This window comes from Porites lutea, chromosome 2, assembly GCF_958299795.1.
Source record: "Porites lutea chromosome 2, jaPorLute2.1, whole genome shotgun sequence".
NCBI classification, from domain to species: domain Eukaryota; kingdom Metazoa; phylum Cnidaria; class Anthozoa; order Scleractinia; family Poritidae; genus Porites; species Porites lutea.
Window position 1 is genome coordinate 49775242 of NC_133202.1, and position 17284 is coordinate 49792525.

The 17284-nt window shown below is 39.0% G+C and overlaps 1 protein-coding gene across 1 annotated transcript; it reads right to left on the reverse strand.

Moving 5' to 3' along the window:
* Positions 1-2934: 2934 nt before the first annotated feature.
* On the reverse strand, positions 2935-13507 carry LOC140928928 (aquaporin-7-like). Its single transcript, XM_073378730.1, has 7 exons — positions 13390-13507; positions 8840-8932; positions 7655-7781; positions 5952-6089; positions 5710-5828; positions 4376-4593; positions 2935-3962 (listed from the first exon to the last, which is right to left on the reverse strand). The coding sequence occupies exons 1-7, from the start codon at positions 13390-13392 to the stop codon at positions 3803-3805; spliced, it is 858 nt and encodes a 285-aa protein (XP_073234831.1). The 5' UTR covers positions 13393-13507; the 3' UTR covers positions 2935-3802.
* Positions 13508-17284: the final 3777 nt, after the last annotated feature.

Genomic DNA, 17284 nt, shown 5'->3' on the forward strand with positions numbered 1-17284 from the left:
AGTGTATACAAATACAAGGTCTGCAATGTGGGATTCAGTACCTTTGTTGGTCTCGATTGCTTTCAATTGCATGTTATAATTATTTGACAATGAGAGGCTTTAATACAAACTTGGTAAAGCAGAAGGACAGTGTAAACGGTCATAAAGGTGAGGAGGTAGTATGAAATCAGTATAATCAGCTGGCAAATCGGTGTGAGTAAATTGGACACTAGAGAGATTAAGATTCACGTTTACGCCAAACGGCAAACGTGAATTTGTACCACGTGACCAAGTTTTCCCCTTAGTTTTCGTTTACTGTTTATTGCTTCTACACAAAAATAAGTGGTTTTATGCCAGTTTTATCCAAAGGAATCGTTCTGGACTGTTTTTATCTGCTTATTTTCTATTTTGAGAAATTCTCAACTGACGTTTGCCGTTTGCCGTGTGCCGTAAACGTGAATCTTAATCTCTCTACTAACACTAGCAGCACGGCGAAATGACTACAAAACGTATAATACTCAATTATGAATTCATCATATTCCACACAGGCTACCATGATGCAGTGCCTTTTTCTTACAAAAAAGCTAGTCAGTATTAGGCTTAAAGCAAGACGTCAAGTCTATTAGGCTATCATCGCCCCTTATTTGCAAGTGGCGACTTTTCCGTTGGCAGCGCAAGTGGCTCAGCGTGGAAAAAACCTTAATTTCTAGTAGTGCAGTTGAAGGCTAAGCCATGAATTCTTTCGAAACATATACAAGTTGTTACAAATTATATCAGCAGAACGTGAGCGATGGCATAACACATTGCGCATACTTAAAAACTACTTGGCAGCGAAGATGACTAACGAGCGAGAATCCGCTGTACTTGCTCTGATGAACAATGCATTACGCAAATTGGCCTAAGTCTAGCGATGGACACCTTTGCACGGAAGCAGTCATGATGTATCCTTCTTGCTAATATATTAGCTGAGTAAACGGCAAATCACAAGACTACAATTATGATGTGCGTTTTTATTTAATGTATTCAACGATTAGCAACATATACATTTTTAAGTCTATCACACTATCTCTTCACTGAAAGCGAAAAACATGCTATTCGTAACTGTTATTGAAAATTTGTGCTCAGAATCACAAACGGAATTTCTGAGGACCTAAAGTATTAAAATTTTGCGGGAGAGTATCATATACCCCATGCTTTCCGCAGGCCATCTAGTCAATCTGGACAAAAGTACCACATTAGGAACCCCTCTATGCAAAAATGCTGGCTACGCCCCTGGTTTACGAAGTTAACATTATTAGGGACGTGCCATTGAGATTTTCGTAGGTGGGAGTTCAAAACAAAGGAGAAAGAAGCCAGGAAAAAATTCCTACATTGGCAGACTTCATGAAGGAATATTCATTCACTACATTTTGACAAAATATATATATATATATATGCAACGGAAATAATAACGATCCTTACACAGTAATTTTCAAGGAGTTATAATAACGGCTGCTCTAGTGGGGCTAATTTAACTCCTTACAGTGGAGTTATTTTTGGGGAGTTATTTTAACTCCAAAAAGGAGTTTAACGAACTCTTTTTCAGAGTTAAATTAACTCCAAAAAGAGTAAAAACAACCTATGTAAGGAGTAAAAATAACCCCATTTCGGAGTTATTTTAACTCCAGACTGGGAGCAAAAAGAACTCTTTTCAGGAGTAAAAATGACCCTAAATTCGGAGTTAAATTAGGAGTTAACGTAACCCCCAAAAAGGGGGTATCCTGTGCCTAAAATTTTTACTCCATTTTTGGAGTTATAATTTATAACTCCTTAAAAATTTACGGTGTACCTACCTATAACTTTGCTAAAAGTTATGTCTTTTTGTACGACGTATTATTCTTCCTATAACTAATTTCAAAAATAAACTTGAAACCTTTGCGAAGAAATCCACAAACAGAAGTAACTTTAGAGGCGTATCTGATTGACTTCTTGGCGAAGGCGGTAGGCGATTTTAGGGAAACAATTAGTAACACATAAATTAAAATGAAAATCTGCAATCAGACCTGGAACGAGCAGAAATTTTTGTTCTTTTACTCCTTGTATTTACTCCCCACAAATTAGGAATCAATTCGATCCACTGACCTTATCCCTGGCCCTTCACTGGCCTTTGGAATTACAGTCGACTCTATCCCTGCTAACTCGAACCGCCCGCTAACTCGACCCCCTGCTAACTCGAACATCCGCCAACTCGACTCCCTGCTAACTCGAACCTCCCGGTAACTTGAGCCCCTGCTAACTCGAACAAAATCGATTTTCCCCTCTGGATTTCCTTCATACTTTTTACCCTCTAGACAAATCCAGTCGAACCCTCAATTACTCTAAAATCCCGCAAACTCGAAGCTATTTTCCTTTCCCCACAGATCATTTCTTTATTGTAAGTTACCATCGATTCCTCGGAACCATTTTTAAGCAAGTGACACGTCGGAAAAATAAGCAGTAAACTACATTGAACTTCTTTCAAAACAATTGTGTATCCTTTGTCCTTACTTTTTTGTCTTTAGCCCTGTACTGATTCATCAAGCTCATTTGCTAAATATTCTTTTTTCAAAATATCGATACATTCCTTGCTGCCGTGGAAGTGAGGTGTGCATGATACTTGCAATCCTCCCTCATTCTATTTATTTATTTGTAGTTATTTGCTTCGAATTCCTGATAAGTCGAACTTTTTCCGATTTCCCTGGAAGGCTCGAGTTTTCGGGGGTCGACTGTATAAACTTTAAAGCCTAAAGCAAAAGGAAAAATTGAGCCTGGCCCACTCTTATCTTAGGGTCTCGATGAGTAGACCTCCTACCTCTTGGAGTGGTGCCCCACCTTTTCTCTCTTACAGGGAGCGTTAAATGAGGAAGTAGTCTCGACTGAGCAACCTGTATCACATTGCCTTAATTCATTTGTGCGTGACAAACTGCAAGAAAAATGTCTAGTCTAACTAGGTCTTTATTTCTTGTTTTGCTGATTGTTTACACAGTAATGTTATAAACAGTATGTAAGATATTCTATCATATACTTTGCGGGTTGTATGTCAGTATAGAAAAGGTCAAATAAAAAGTTTTTTTGCTTTGCTTTTTTTGCTTTGGTTTATGCTTTTGTTGTTGTTGCTTTTGTTTATTTTTTTATTGAGAATATCTTGCAAGTTTTTTAACAAAATTCCATCAAGAAAGTTCATTACTGCATGTGAACAAAATTTCTAAAACAAGCTTTTAATTATTTTCTTAATTGTTTACAGTTATATTTTTGTAAGTTACGTAACAAGAGGCTTTTAAGTTTAGAAACGGAAAATTGCAAAATATAATATTAGAGACATAAATCATATTTCTAATAACGCCGAAAATAGGTATGACATAGATAATAATTGACTGCCGCCACTCAGATCCAGTGACAAGCCTGGCGCTGGTTCTAGCTAGGACTAGCTAAACTCAATGCAACATTAATGCAAAACAGATCTAACCTGAAAGGTTAACCGAATAATCTCCGTAGCATTTTAAGTTTTCTTTTATAGTTGTGGGATTGCGAAAGTTGATTTGTCTAATGCTGTCAGCAAAACTCAGAAGTCTGCACCGTCTTTTGCACTATTATGTCAAATAAAAGTGCAGATATTTTATAAACAGTATATATTTTATAATGGCTTTGACTTGCCATGGAATCAAAAAAGTATACATGACTATAGACGATCTATAGTTAAAATCAATAGAAGACAAATATGATGCAAGGTTATATCTTCGTCAGGTCTCCCTGTCCGGATTTGTCCAACAGACTTGGAAACTTTTCCTTGTCGTCTGCAGTGTCTTTACTCACTAGTAATGATGCTCTCGAGTTCCATCGGCTTGGTCTCCTCTCCTTCCTCCAAATCGTGGTGCATTTCAATGAAGAAAACATAGATCAAGGCACCGAGGACACCGCCAAGGAAACATGCAAAGATTGGAACCCAAAACCAGTTATTGCTTGCCCTGTGAATTTAGGTTAACGAGGTTTTAGGCTCTAGTTCCATTTTGTCCAGGCAGGTTACCTTCGGTTGCCTGTGATCAGGCTCTCTAGTTGACAAGGGTAGGGATGGAAGAGGATAAGGCAAAAAGAAGTGAAAACGTGCGTGGTGACTAAAAGAGAGAAAGGGGAAAAAACGGGGGGCGGGGGCTCCACCTTATCCCAGTTTCTTTACTCCCCACTCATAACTCATTACATCATTATTCTGTTGTAAAAAAAATAATAATAATTTGTTGTAGTTGTTGTTTTTGTACTTTTTTATTATTATTATTATTATTCTGTTTTGTTTTCGTCGTTGCCAATTATGTTTTATGTTTTGCTGGATAAACAAGTCATGAAAATTTAATACTGTTCAGAAACTAATGCTCCAGTTACTCACGTGAACACTTCGCCGCCCCATCCTGCCATGGCAGTGAATATCCTTGGTCCCAGATCCCTAGCAGGATTAATTGCATAACCGCAATTGAATCCAAATGTTGTGCCGATGACGAATACCAACAGTCCGATAATAAAAGGTGCTACTCCTTTGTCGGGAGCATTATTTTTTTTGTCGGTGATGGCGAAGACACAGCCCACAAACAGCGCGGTACCAAGGACCTAATGAACAGTGCGAGTAAGTGGCACATTTTTATGACAAAATGGGAATAAATGTGATAGGAAAGTTTTATTTTAAAGCTGACTCAAAATCGTTAATACAGCGGTATATGCTAAGGAAAGAACTGTTCAGACCTTTTTGCATGACGTCACGGCGGCCATAATGCTGTACAAAACAATGAAACGGTGGCCATGTTAGGGCCTGTTTACATGGAGGTGGGGGACCTCATTTGAGTGAGGTAAAATGTGACGGGTCACCCCACCTATCATGTAAACGTGCTCAACAGGCTACTGAAATGAGAGGTTACATGGACAGGCGGGTTACCCCACCTAAGCGGGTTACCTCGTCTACCTGGGGTCCCCCACCTCCATGTAAACAGTCCCTTACTGTGCAGAAAACTGTGGGGACTTCTAATGTAAAGAAAAATAATTCTTTTGTTCCAAGAAATTTGCATGGCTGCAAAGCACGCGAGTGAACACAATCTAAAGGCGAATCCTACTAGTTTCTGGAAAATCCGTTTGGAAAGTAAATGGAAAACGACTTTTTAGCTCGTTCTTAAGGAAAATTTCCGGGAGCAACGGAACATCTGAAAAGGTTGTCTTGTTTGTTTGTTGTTTTTTTTTCGGATGAAACATTCAAACCAAGCCATCTTTGACACCAGTTCCACGCCTTCGCGGCCGTTTTTCGGTAACTGAAACTGATTTGTACAAATGGTAAACGCAATCCGGGACAAAATTAACCACTGATGAATTGCTTACCATTTGCCCACACCGCGAACCAACCCATTTAACCCATTTAAATGAATAACATCCCTTAATAGATTCTCTTGGAAAAACCCCAAACTAACTAAGCATGTATGAGCTGTTTTTGCTGCCCAGAAATTTCACAGTTTTTGATTGCTGCTATTTCCTTTGTTACTAGTTGCAAAGAGATGCAAATTGCATATACTGCTCAAATTATTAACCAGCTCTTTCATCTTTTGAACCTAGCTTGTACATACGGCGACGCCTTCTATGGGTTAATTCCTATGCTAATGAGCAAAAATGTAAACATTGACGTCAGCAAGGATTCGCCTTTTCATACTTTTCAGCTGCCCCTGTTTCGTCTCCCGTATTTACCTGATCACCGAAGCCATTTCCTGTTGATAAGAAGGGCTGAGGATAAGTCGCCCAGATCCCTGCTGTGCCTTTTGGACCAAGAACGTGACGAACACCACCATCGAATTCATTCAAGGCATCTGTTAAGTTTAGATACAGGAAATAAAATATAATTAAGAAATTTAAGAAAAAAAAACATTACTAAATATGCCAACAACTAAGAAGATAACAGTCAATCCATCAAATTATTCCCTTGCGCTCACCGTAATATACGCCATAAACACACGCTGAAGCCACAAACGCCCCTAGCACCTGCGCCGTCCAATATACGGGAACTTTCTTCCATGGCAATCTCTTAGCGGCCGCAAAAGCCAGTGTCAAGGCGGGGTTCATGTTAGCACCTGAAAGGGGTGCAAGGGAAAATGTTTACTATTAAAGGATGACCAGAATAGGTGCTTACGTACATTACTTCGCACATCGTAGCCTATTAACTTGAATCATTGATCACGGACAACTTGTCAAGTCACTCTTTTGGCACCACCAATGTATATAATTGTGTATATGAAAAACTCTTTTTTTTTTTCCTGTGTTTATTACATTCCAAACATGCGGAAGTAATATACCTGATTGAAAACCGTAAACCATGAACGATAAGGCTTTATGGTTATACGTTCATTAGCAAAGCAAATTCAGAGTTCTTTCAGCGAAAGTTAACATTGTTACGAGCTGCTCGGTGCAGATCCAAATCCCTTGATTATTAAGGCATGCAGTGGTCTTTTTATGTCTTTTCTGACGATTTTCAAGTGTGCGTTAGCGATATGGCTACGCTCCTTAACAATAGAAATCTCTGATGTGCCCTGCGCAGGTGAAGATGAGAGCATCCCGTCGCGAATAGCTTCGATAATATAAACTTTTCTGGAAAGAACTTTTAAATTTACAATGCTTATAAAGTTCTGCCCATGAATCTATGAGGTCCCATCGTCCATGGTTTATTCTTTTCAAGAGACAACGTTTTTTAAATCAGTTGTATATACTGTTAGATCATTTTTCACATCACATCACGGCAGCCTTTTTCATGTAGAAAACAATGAAACGGCGTCCATGTTAGTGTGAAAAGAAAACCCTGTGTGGATTGTTCTCTTTTCGCATGTAAAAATTTAATCCTCTTGTTTCGAAAAAATTTTCATAAATGCTGATCACGTGAGTGAAAACGATTCATATATGATGATTATCTATCAGAAACGCAAATTTATTTAACTGTGCAATGTATCTGATTCGCCAAATTTTAAAATTAAAATAGCAAACTGATACTTATAGCAGGAGGAGTGGTACAAAAAGACAAATAAAGAAAACAAAAATAAAATGGTGAATTTTATTTGCCCGTTATTTCGGTCCTTAAACGGGGCCTAAAAAAAGAAAAAATTTTATTTTTATTTTTTCCATCAAGCTTCCGGCCGTAAGGATCAGTTTACCGTTTCGATTTTAAATTTGGTGTTGAAGTTTTTACTTATCCAGGTCTACTAAGGATCTGGCTGACCCTCACTGGTTTCTGGGGGTGGTTTTCCCCAGATAACTAATATGATCCACGTGCTCGATTATTAACACGAGCTCCATTACTTGCCGAGCACGGTCAATGGAGACCGAGTAAGAATGGATTCAAGCTTGGTTACAACATATCGACAAATCCGGTACGTTTTCCCGAGGTACATTGTTTATCGCGCTTGTTTGACATGTCGAGCTCGATGAACCTGTATCGAGCTCGGTTGCCCACGTACTGCCAGATAACTACAGTACTATGATCCGAAGACCTCAATATTTCCATTCTCCAAATAAAAAAAAAATTATCCAATTCAGTTTAGTTGTTCAAGCCAGAGACACTGCCTATTAATCATATTTCCCGCACACACGTTTGTCCAGGCTTTTCTGATCGATAGAGTGTTTGTTACGTACAAGTGTATTTGCATACCTGAGATTCCCCACGCCCAGTAGCATCCCATCGTTACACCCATGCCCCCGCCGAGGTTAACAGAGAAGAAATTTCCAAACCTCCAGTCGCTTAGAGTCATCTGAGCTCCTGACCCCACAGCAAAGATCTGAAATATTAATTCGAACCGTTAAAACCAATGAATTTTTTTTAAAGTTGAAACTACTTTAAAGAGGGACTCATCTCTCTTGGGAGTCTTCTGGAGAGTACGAATTTGGGTTAATTAAGCATCATTATCTTCGATTTTTCAGGAACCAGGTTTACTATCCGATAATATTTTTGCACAGATGGCATACTCAGACTGAGGACCAGAAACATGCTACCCCATGAAATTGATAGTTGCGTTTTCTTACTTTTCTCTGCATTGTCTCTTTTTCTAACAAGTTAAGTTAAGCATCTATGCTATTCCAAAGACTCGAAAGCACGTGATAGTTTCTATCATTTCATGGGAAAGGCCCTGTTCGCACTACTCAAAATTTTGTTTGTTTTGCAAAACAAAATCTGTCAATAGGAAGCCATTTCTAGTGCAAAAGATTTTCTTTTCACCTAACAAAGTGTCACCAAACTTCAAAGATGCTGTCGAGATAGTTTGGAGGCCTACATGGCCAATCGAAGTTCCTTCAGTTGACGTTTCTGGTTTTACGAAAACTTTGTAAACAAGATTTGGAGATTACAAAATTTTCAAATTTTTTGCAGGCGCCAAACTCTATTTTTTGTCGTAGCGTGAACAGGGCCAAAGGCATCCATTGTTCATAAACAAAGAATTCCGGATCAGCAGGTTTCTCTCTTCTTGCAGTAGCGAAATAGCCGAGTAGATGTTCAAGACAAAAGTAAACCCATACGACGTTGATCACCCCTTCAACAATAACGACGACGACAACGACAAAACTTACAGCTGCACTAAAATATACGCCCCATTCTAAACGAAGCTAGAACACATGTAAAAGGTGTTTAGGTTTCTGTTTCAAACTTTCCTTTATCATGTTTTTCTCGTTAGGATACGAAAAGATTCCAAGGGAAGAGGCCAGTGCGGCTGCTCTTTTTCCCGCTGTATCCAAGTTTTTCTCCTCCTCGCCCTATTCACAGGGGCCCATGTGAACGCTGCCTGTATCTACGAGGTTTCGCCCACTTTTTCACGGTCACTTCACTTCTTTGTTGGATACTTACTACAAGGATAAATGTGGCCCAGAATTCCGCGGTGGCTTCTCTCATTAAAGGAGACAAGCGGAAACCCTTGGCCTTGGCAAGGAACTCTTTGCGCTACAAAAGGAATAAATGAAGTTAAAAACTGATAATCTGTTCCGTTATAACATGGTCTGGTTAATTATGACACGGTTAAATCACTTATAGAAGATTTTTTTGAAATTATAGGGAGATGAAATTGGAGCTGTTTTATCCCTAAATTCCCTTCGATTCAAGAAGTTGGCTAACACATAAATAAACCTTAACAATACTATTGATGTCATGATGACGTCATTTATTATTAAGAAAGGAATTGAAACCATCCGCATTCTTGTACCCGCCATATTGAATAAAGTAAATGTATTCCATTTTGCTAAAAATAAGTACAAAACGAGGTAGGTAGGAAATTTGATGTGAGTCCGTAAAACAATGAGAATGGAGTAAAAAATCTACAAGTTATGAAATTCCGAGAGAAATAAACAGTGGTGAAAATTAAACCCAGCGTCTGCCATTTGGTTATATCAAACTCATGTTTAATTTGTTCGTTTGTTTGTTTGTTTGTTTTTTCTTAAGTTAGTCGCTTAAAAGCCTGGATTTCATTTCCAGTTATAAGAATAATAATAATAATAAATCAGTACGGTAATAATGATAAGTCAATAAGTAAAAATAAAAATATATTTTGGGAGAAAAAATGCAGTTTTTGAAAAACATGGCTGTTTACTTTACACGTCACGCAATCTCTCTTAAGCGCTTCTTTCTTATTAAGTAGATTAAAATGGTAAAGAGGTGATATTTTTAATGGAATGGTATACTCAAAACTATTCTGATAAATTTCAAAATAAAAAACTACAAAATCGTGCAGCCCGGGTCCAAACCTTCTAGAATTATGATGCCGACGCATCACAACTAATGGATAACCTAAACTGGAAAAATCTTAGCACCCATCATGACATTTAAAAAGCCTTGAAGGTTTTCAAATCCCGAGTATTCAAGTTTTTTCATTAGTCGATCTGATACAACCCCTTATACGTTTCGAGATTCTGTAAATGAATTAACTATTCCATTACATTGCCACGGACAAATTATCGACGAAATAGTTTCCGCTACAGTGGTGCTGTTATTTGGAATAGTCTTCCTTAACCCCATTCAGATCGGGGGGGAGCTTTTGAGGCCCCCCTTCGCTAAAAAGTTGAATAACTTCAAAACAGTTCAAGCTAGGACCACCAAACTTAGCGGACTTTTCCTGAAATTTAACTGTGAACATTTTGATGTCGCCGTGACGAGTACGTCAAAATTGATGTTACCATGGCAACCGAGTTTTTCCAAATTTGCATTTTCTCTAATAAATAGGTGTTATTTCTATTTTTATTGACTGAATTATTACATTAAACTTAATTTATTTAATGAAATCCAGGCCTTTTAATGGCTAGTTTGAGAGAAAAACATGAGTTTAATATGACCAAATGGCAGATGCTGAGTTAAATTTTTAACGGTGTTTATTTCTCATAGAATTTATATACATGTATTTTGCTGATTTTTTGGCTTTCTAAGCATCCTCTTATACTCAGATTAAGTTTTCTGTTAAAAAATACCTCGATTTATCTTTAAGTAAAATGGATTGGATTTAAATAATTCAAATTAGCTAATCCAAGATGGCGAATGCTTTCAGTTCCTTTTTTAGTAATAATGACGTCATCACACCATCACTGCTATTGTTAAAGATCATTTATTGTTCGCCAACTTCCTTGTTTTATCAGATTATCAGAGACCTTACTATTTAGGTATTTAATGTCTACGTTGAGGGAAATTTGGACTCTGCCAGTAAATTCAACACTGTGACGTAGTAATGACTTCAGACAACGTCATTGTGTCAATCAGGTTATGCCCAGAAGTTGGAAATGATGAGTCCATTGTTGTGTGTAATTTTGGTAGCCATAGGATGAGCGGTTTTGAAGTTTTAGAGGGGGGCCTCCGAACCCCTTCCCGCCGGTGCGCAGGAAGCAAAAAAAGACCGGTCGGAATAGGCAGGCAGAATCTCTGACAAAATATGTTCAAGAAACTTTTGAACGATTACTATACGAATAACTAGAAGCACGGCATTCATGTAAAACAGGTTTTTTAGCTTTCGTTTTGGTGTATTAATGATAATAATGTAATTACGATTTAGATTCTGTCTTGAAACTAACTTGTAACTAGGTGTAAATATATTGACCCTTTTCTGTATACCTGAATGATTTTCTGCCGTGGATAAATGTAGATTGGTGTTGTTGTTATTTGTTGTTGTACCTTTACCGTTAAAAAATGGAGTAAGGGGTAAGGGCTTGGAACTAGGGGCGGATTCTCCCCCTATAGAGTCCAACGGGCTCGAAGGGGGGGGGGAGGGGGCGGAGGAACTGTACTTGAGCTTGACTGGTTAAATGGTTTAATTAATGATTCGCTATTTTAACGTATACGAAATTAACAAGAATGTTTCACTCCTTAAACTGACAAATAAGCGCAATATTATGATCCATTATGCTTTATCCAACAGAACTTGTAATTTACTACCTGGCTTGATGACTGACAGGATCGATCTACTGGCAACGGGCCGGTGTTCATGATTAAGGACTTTGTCCTTTTTCGCAAAATAATCTTGGTTTGGTGCGTGTGATAGGTGTTAGGTTTCAAGGCTTTCCGAGCCAAACACCTGAAACGCTATTAACTTGAAATATAATTGACTTCCGTAATGTTACAAAGTCCCGGTTTTTCACGTGAGCAAACACTATGAAATGTCATCTGTCTCTTTGCCCCACCCCTCCACTGGCGAAATATGCGAGGACGAAAATAAAAGGCTTTATTTCAGCAACAACAGCAATAGGCCATTTCCGAGTTCCACCGGGCCTTTGTATCAAACACTCACTGCTCCGCGACAACTAAAAAATGTTTGAGTGTGAAATCCACAGTTGTTCCCGTGCTGGGTAGAAAAAAGTACAAGGGTGAACACATCCATGAAGAGGCCCTTCCAGTTGCAGGGCCGGTATATATAAAACCATTTAGTTTCTATCAATGAACACCTCAGTAACAGTTGATCCCTAGCGTTCTTTATCTTTTTCTATGTATGGTGGCTGGTATCTCTCTGAAATGGGCGCTTGGTGCCATTCCCAAAGGTCTCCTTACTTAAAAGATCAAGATATAATTGATTGCATTGCAGTTCTAGACAGGTCTCATAAATGAGTCTCTGGAAACTGAGTACTGCATCCTCAGCTGCTCTTGCTGCACTTACGCTACCTGTTATAATTTCAAGCGTGGACAGGTGTATTACACCTATATTAATTTATATACACAGTAATCGATTTACCTATAAAACGCTAAGTATAACCATGGTTGAAGTAGGAAGCCTTCGATGCAGAGTAGGCTAAACAATTCAAGCTGGTTCGTTCCAATGATGATTGTCTGTTTGTGTTTCATTTTTTTGGACAGGTGTTACATTTTAAAGTTTCCGGGCCAGAAATGATTTACTTCAAAAATAAATATCTGTAGGTTGCAGTATGTCTCCACATCCTTTTTTTTTTTTTTTTTGGCTTGCGCTTCTGGTGGGAAAACTATTGAAAATATCGAGGGCCCAACTGCATGCTTGTAAAACCGGCTTTGTATAAGGTACACACTTATGAAAATCGAACGCCATACACTTCTTTGTACAGACGTACTCAGTTCTAAACCGCTTTAATGATTTAAGAACTCGGACCTCGTTCACCGACGGACGTGTACTCTAACGTATACACTTTTCTTTGAACTTGCATGGTATTGTTTCGGAATACTTACTTTGTTGACAACTTGAATTCACCATATTTCAAAAGGTCATAACACATTGGCGGGGGCATATAAAATTCGCGGCACGAAAGGGCACTTATCTTTGAAAGAACCATTCATCCGGCGACCAAAATTTTGATTTTAAGTCCGCTTAGCAAGCACGCTAGATTAAAACAAATAAAGTACACTTTCTGCCTATTAAAAGAACATGTAGGGTTGGTCCCTACCGTTCTTGAGCCATTTTCTTTTTCTTGAATAATTAATCAAGATGAACACTTTAAATGCCAGAGCCCCCCTCCTTTATTGCGCCCATTACTTCTAGGCGCCTGCTACGCAACCTTGTTCAGGCCAGTCTCATAGGTTTCCGTCTTTAATAGATCTAAAGAGATCTCACTCCAGTTCAGGGATGTCTCGATTGTTACCGTGCCCGGAAGGCTGTTTTAAGTTCGCTGTGTTTTAATTCAGGGTTTTAAATCCTTTGAAAATGATTTAAGCAAGTTATAAGATAAAGCAAAAAAATAGTCTGCACTAAAATACTTGAAATATGGTTTTAGGTCCGAAGAGTTACCAGGTCTTTAGAGAAACGCGCCCCAGGGTTTGTAATAGAGTTACTGCAGCCTCAGCCGCGCTTGCAGTTTAAGGTACATGCTTTCTCTATCTGTAAATATCCAGCGTGCGCACGTTCCTGAATAAAATGTACATCAATCTTTATATAATCTATTTATAATAAAACGCTTAGTACTAACCATTGTTGAAGTAGGAATCCTCTTATGCAGATCGATCGATATGCTAAAGTGTTCGTCCAAATTATGATTATGTAAGCCGGCTTTTTGCGTTTTTCAGTCGATTAGTGTCTTAGACAGGTGTTAGATTACAAAGCTTTCCAAGCCAGACTAACGTAAACAGGGGCGGATCCACAAAATTCGGAAAGCGGAAGCCGGGACACTTGCCAGCCATATAGATACTACTTATTTTACGGCCAATAAGTGTACGTAGTCAATGGGGGATACTCCGAGCTATGTACAAAGATGTTTCATGAAGATATCACTGGACTTTCAAAAAAGTCCCTAGGTCCGACGTTACAAGTCCAAGATACCACTTGCGTGTGTACTGGGCAGATGAGGTACAATGGGTGCACGTACTATGAATTGGCCCCCGGCTCCAGTTATATAATATAAAATCACCTTCCTCTCTATTAACACCTAACATTGACAGAGTTGGTCTCTGGCCAAGAAATTCCCTTAGCGAAATATGCGAGGGGTGAGAATTAAAGAAAAGGATAAATGCCTGAGGGCTTAAGCAGCAGCAGCCATAGATCCTTCCAAAGTAATTCAGTTAGTGAAAATCGGTCGACACCATTGAAACGAGATTACCGTTGTTGAATCGGTACAAAGTTTCTTTAATAGCTCGGCAAAGTCGCAAAATTCAGTATACAAGTTTGTATCGTGTTGGTGGTGGGGGGGTGGGGGGGGGGAGGCACCAACTTGCCTGTCTACACCACAAAAACGTCTGAAAAATTTCGCGACTTTGGGAAGCAATCTTCCCTCGCTTTAGACGGGTTACTTTTAAACTAATTTTCGCCAAATGACCGTCATCTAAACTTGAAAAAAAAAAGTGAAAGGGTCAATCGTTAAATCTTTTAAATGTTTGGTATCGTGTCGTAGGCAAAAAGAACAGATTTCAATGAGTCGATTCAGCCTCGGAGTACCCTGCGAGCAGAGGCCCTTCGATCTTCCTAGATAAGTCCCTTCATCCTCCCGACTTATCTAGGAAGATTGATGGGCCTCTGCTCGCAGGGTAGCCTCGGGGATATGGCGACGGACATCCCTCCATGTTCCATGAGATTATGAGGGTCCAGGAGGGCTCAAATCTGCATGAAGACCTTTAAAGTTCTGCTATTGACACTATCGCGAGGCAGTGTATCATTTTGTATACATTACTTGCCATTTCTTTAATAATCCCTTTCGATGTATTCGTTTGACAATGATGAAGAGTGAGTATTGTATTACAAAACGCAAGATTTGTTGGTTACCTTAATTGGTTTTATTTTTGCGCTGTAACCTTCCGTCGATTCTTTTTTCCTATAAAAGTAATTTTACTTTGACCGGGTATTCAAACAATTGACAACAATCAAAACAACAACAAACAATTCTGACCATAAAACCTATTGACAAACCAAGGCCATGTTGCATAATACCAGACCCCCTCGAAAAAAACCTTGGCACACCTCTTGAGAAAATCTTAGGCCTTTTATATATTAACTAAGTTGACTATACACGTTGGTCAGATACGAGCGTTTCATGTCCTCAGTTTCAGTATACCATTATCACCACAAAGACGAACCAATTAACCAGTGTTACTCATTGGGTAACAGCTTTATCCAAAGTTTTAACTTCTCAGTCTTAGGCAGCAGCGAACGAAAATTCGCTGCTGATAAGACTGAGAAGGTTCAGGTGGATGCCCGAAACAAAGCTTTTGCTCGACCAAGGTGCGTAGGCAGGAAGAAAACGCTATAATGTCTATATTAGCAATGGTAATAATAAGCATCCAACTCAAGAGGGCTCCATTATTGCAGTTTATAGAAACGGTGGGGGCAGATCGATGTGATGAGAAAGGAAACCGAAAGTTATAGAAAATAATATATACTCGAAAGGTCTCTAGCTGAGCCACGAACTCAAGGTCAAAGCCTGATATAACGTTTCAATATGTGATTAATAAAAGGCGTTTGACTTGTCAACACTATAATGGTCATTATGAATTGTGGCCAATCTAATAATAACCTTCAACTACCAGAGTGAATGACAGAGTCTGTGAAGGGGGTTCTATCAAGTAAACGTTCAAATTAAAGCTCAGCCTTCTGAACAGAATTTTTGAATCATTATTTTCTTATTCTGCCTTTTAAAAAAATGTAAATTCGCATATTTTTTTTTTGGCAAATTTTGAATTTGAACACATGTAAATGGGAAAATATTAGAAGGATGATAAGTCACTTTCGAGAAGGGAACTGGCGCCGAAATGGGTCCCGCAATTGGGTTTCTGGAATCGTCACTGGAGACACTCCGGTCTGCTATTGGCTTATATTTTCCCTACCTCTAAGTACCAGAAGTCTTTGCAAAGTTTAGTCGGTCCAGTTTCCTTCTCGTTTCTAAAGTGACGAATCCCGGGGGGGGGGGGGAGACTCCTACATCAAAAGGGCGGGGATGCTGGTCGTCTCGCTTAGGGATGTAAATTTCTGATTTTGGTCTCACTTAGGATGTTCTGGGCAAAACGCTAGTATATTTAGGGTTGCACGCGAAGAAGTATAAAAGTTATATATATACTTTCAATTCGCTTTATTTACTCGATTCATGTAATAAAAGTTTAAAATGGTCTCTTTTAGGGGTCAAAAATAGGTCGGGCCACTCTCAGATTGGTCTCCTTTAGGGGTTTAATTCAAAATTTCCGACGAGCATCCTTGCCCCTTTCATATGGGAGTCCTCCCTCCATTCCCAGGTGGCGAATACTATAACAAGCCCAGTCTCTTGTATGTAAGCGACCACCCAAAATGCCAGGATTTAGTGGTCGCTTACAGCGTGGATAGCTAGCTAGAGGCCGTCGTTCTTCCCTCAGAGCCACCCGCGGCGGGCAAAATTTAGAGATTGAGGAGGAGTACTCGCGATATACCGTACTCTCAAAAGTGAAAAATGAGAAAATGCTTGCAGTCTATTACGAGAGCTGGTCACTTACATGAATCGCACCACAGGGGGTTTCTCCGACTGGGTGGTCCCTTGTGGGAGGTGGTCGTTTACGAGAGGTGGATCGACTAGCATGCTTTATAAAAATTCTAAAAATCATTATTTTCCTCGTCCAGAGATGGTTCTTAAACCCGGATCTTCCCTTTTTAAAGTGAAATTTTGTTAAAGAATAAAGGCTTATTGTGTAAACTGTAAAAAACGTAAATAAAAGTAACTCTTGAGCAGTAAAAAAGCCAAAGCTTTGGTCGTTAACCGTACCAACCCATTGAAATCTTCATACTTTGTTTCATATGTTTTATTTTTAAATAAAATTACAGAGATGATTGGGTTAGCTGACCGTAGGAGATTTCTTTCTTTATACTTTAGGTTGTTAAACATAGCAAGGAATAGCACACCAGCGCGGTCGACAATGGTGTGTACTTAAAGACCCACAGTAACAATGCTAATCAAGAGGCCGCCTTGGCTAGGGTCGAAAGGTGCGTTGAAGACATTCGTAACTGGATGCTGAAAAACAAATTGAAACTGAACGATGATAAAACTGAATTCTTCATCATTGGCATATCGCAGCAACTAGCTAAAGTATCTATTAACAGCCTTCGTGTTGGGACTGCGACTATCACTCCTGTGTCGTCTGCAAGGAACTTGGGCTCGTGATTTGATTCCAAGCTGACGATGGCAATCCATATTTCAAACTATGTAACTCTGCCTTTCATTATTTGTATAATTCGAGACGCATAAGAAAATATCCATCTAAAGACAACACCAAGACTCTGATTCATGCCTTTATTTCAAGCAGAGTCGATTACCGTAACAGTCTTTTATATGGCCTGCCAGGGTATCAACTCAATAAGCTACACTGCGTATGCAGAACGTGTGTGCTAGTTAGATTAATATGCAATGAAAGTAA

Excerpts from the sequence above, each read along its gene's own strand:
- LOC140928928 (XM_073378730.1), bottom strand. Across the intron at positions 7,782-8,839 it reads GGGCCACATTTATCCTTGTA|ATCTTTGCTGTGGGGTCAGG; the intron begins GTAAGTATCCAA and ends TTAATATTTCAG. Across the intron at positions 6,090-7,654 it reads CTGGGCGTGGGGAATCTCAG|GTGCTAACATGAACCCCGCC; the intron begins GTATGCAAATAC and ends CACCCCTTTCAG.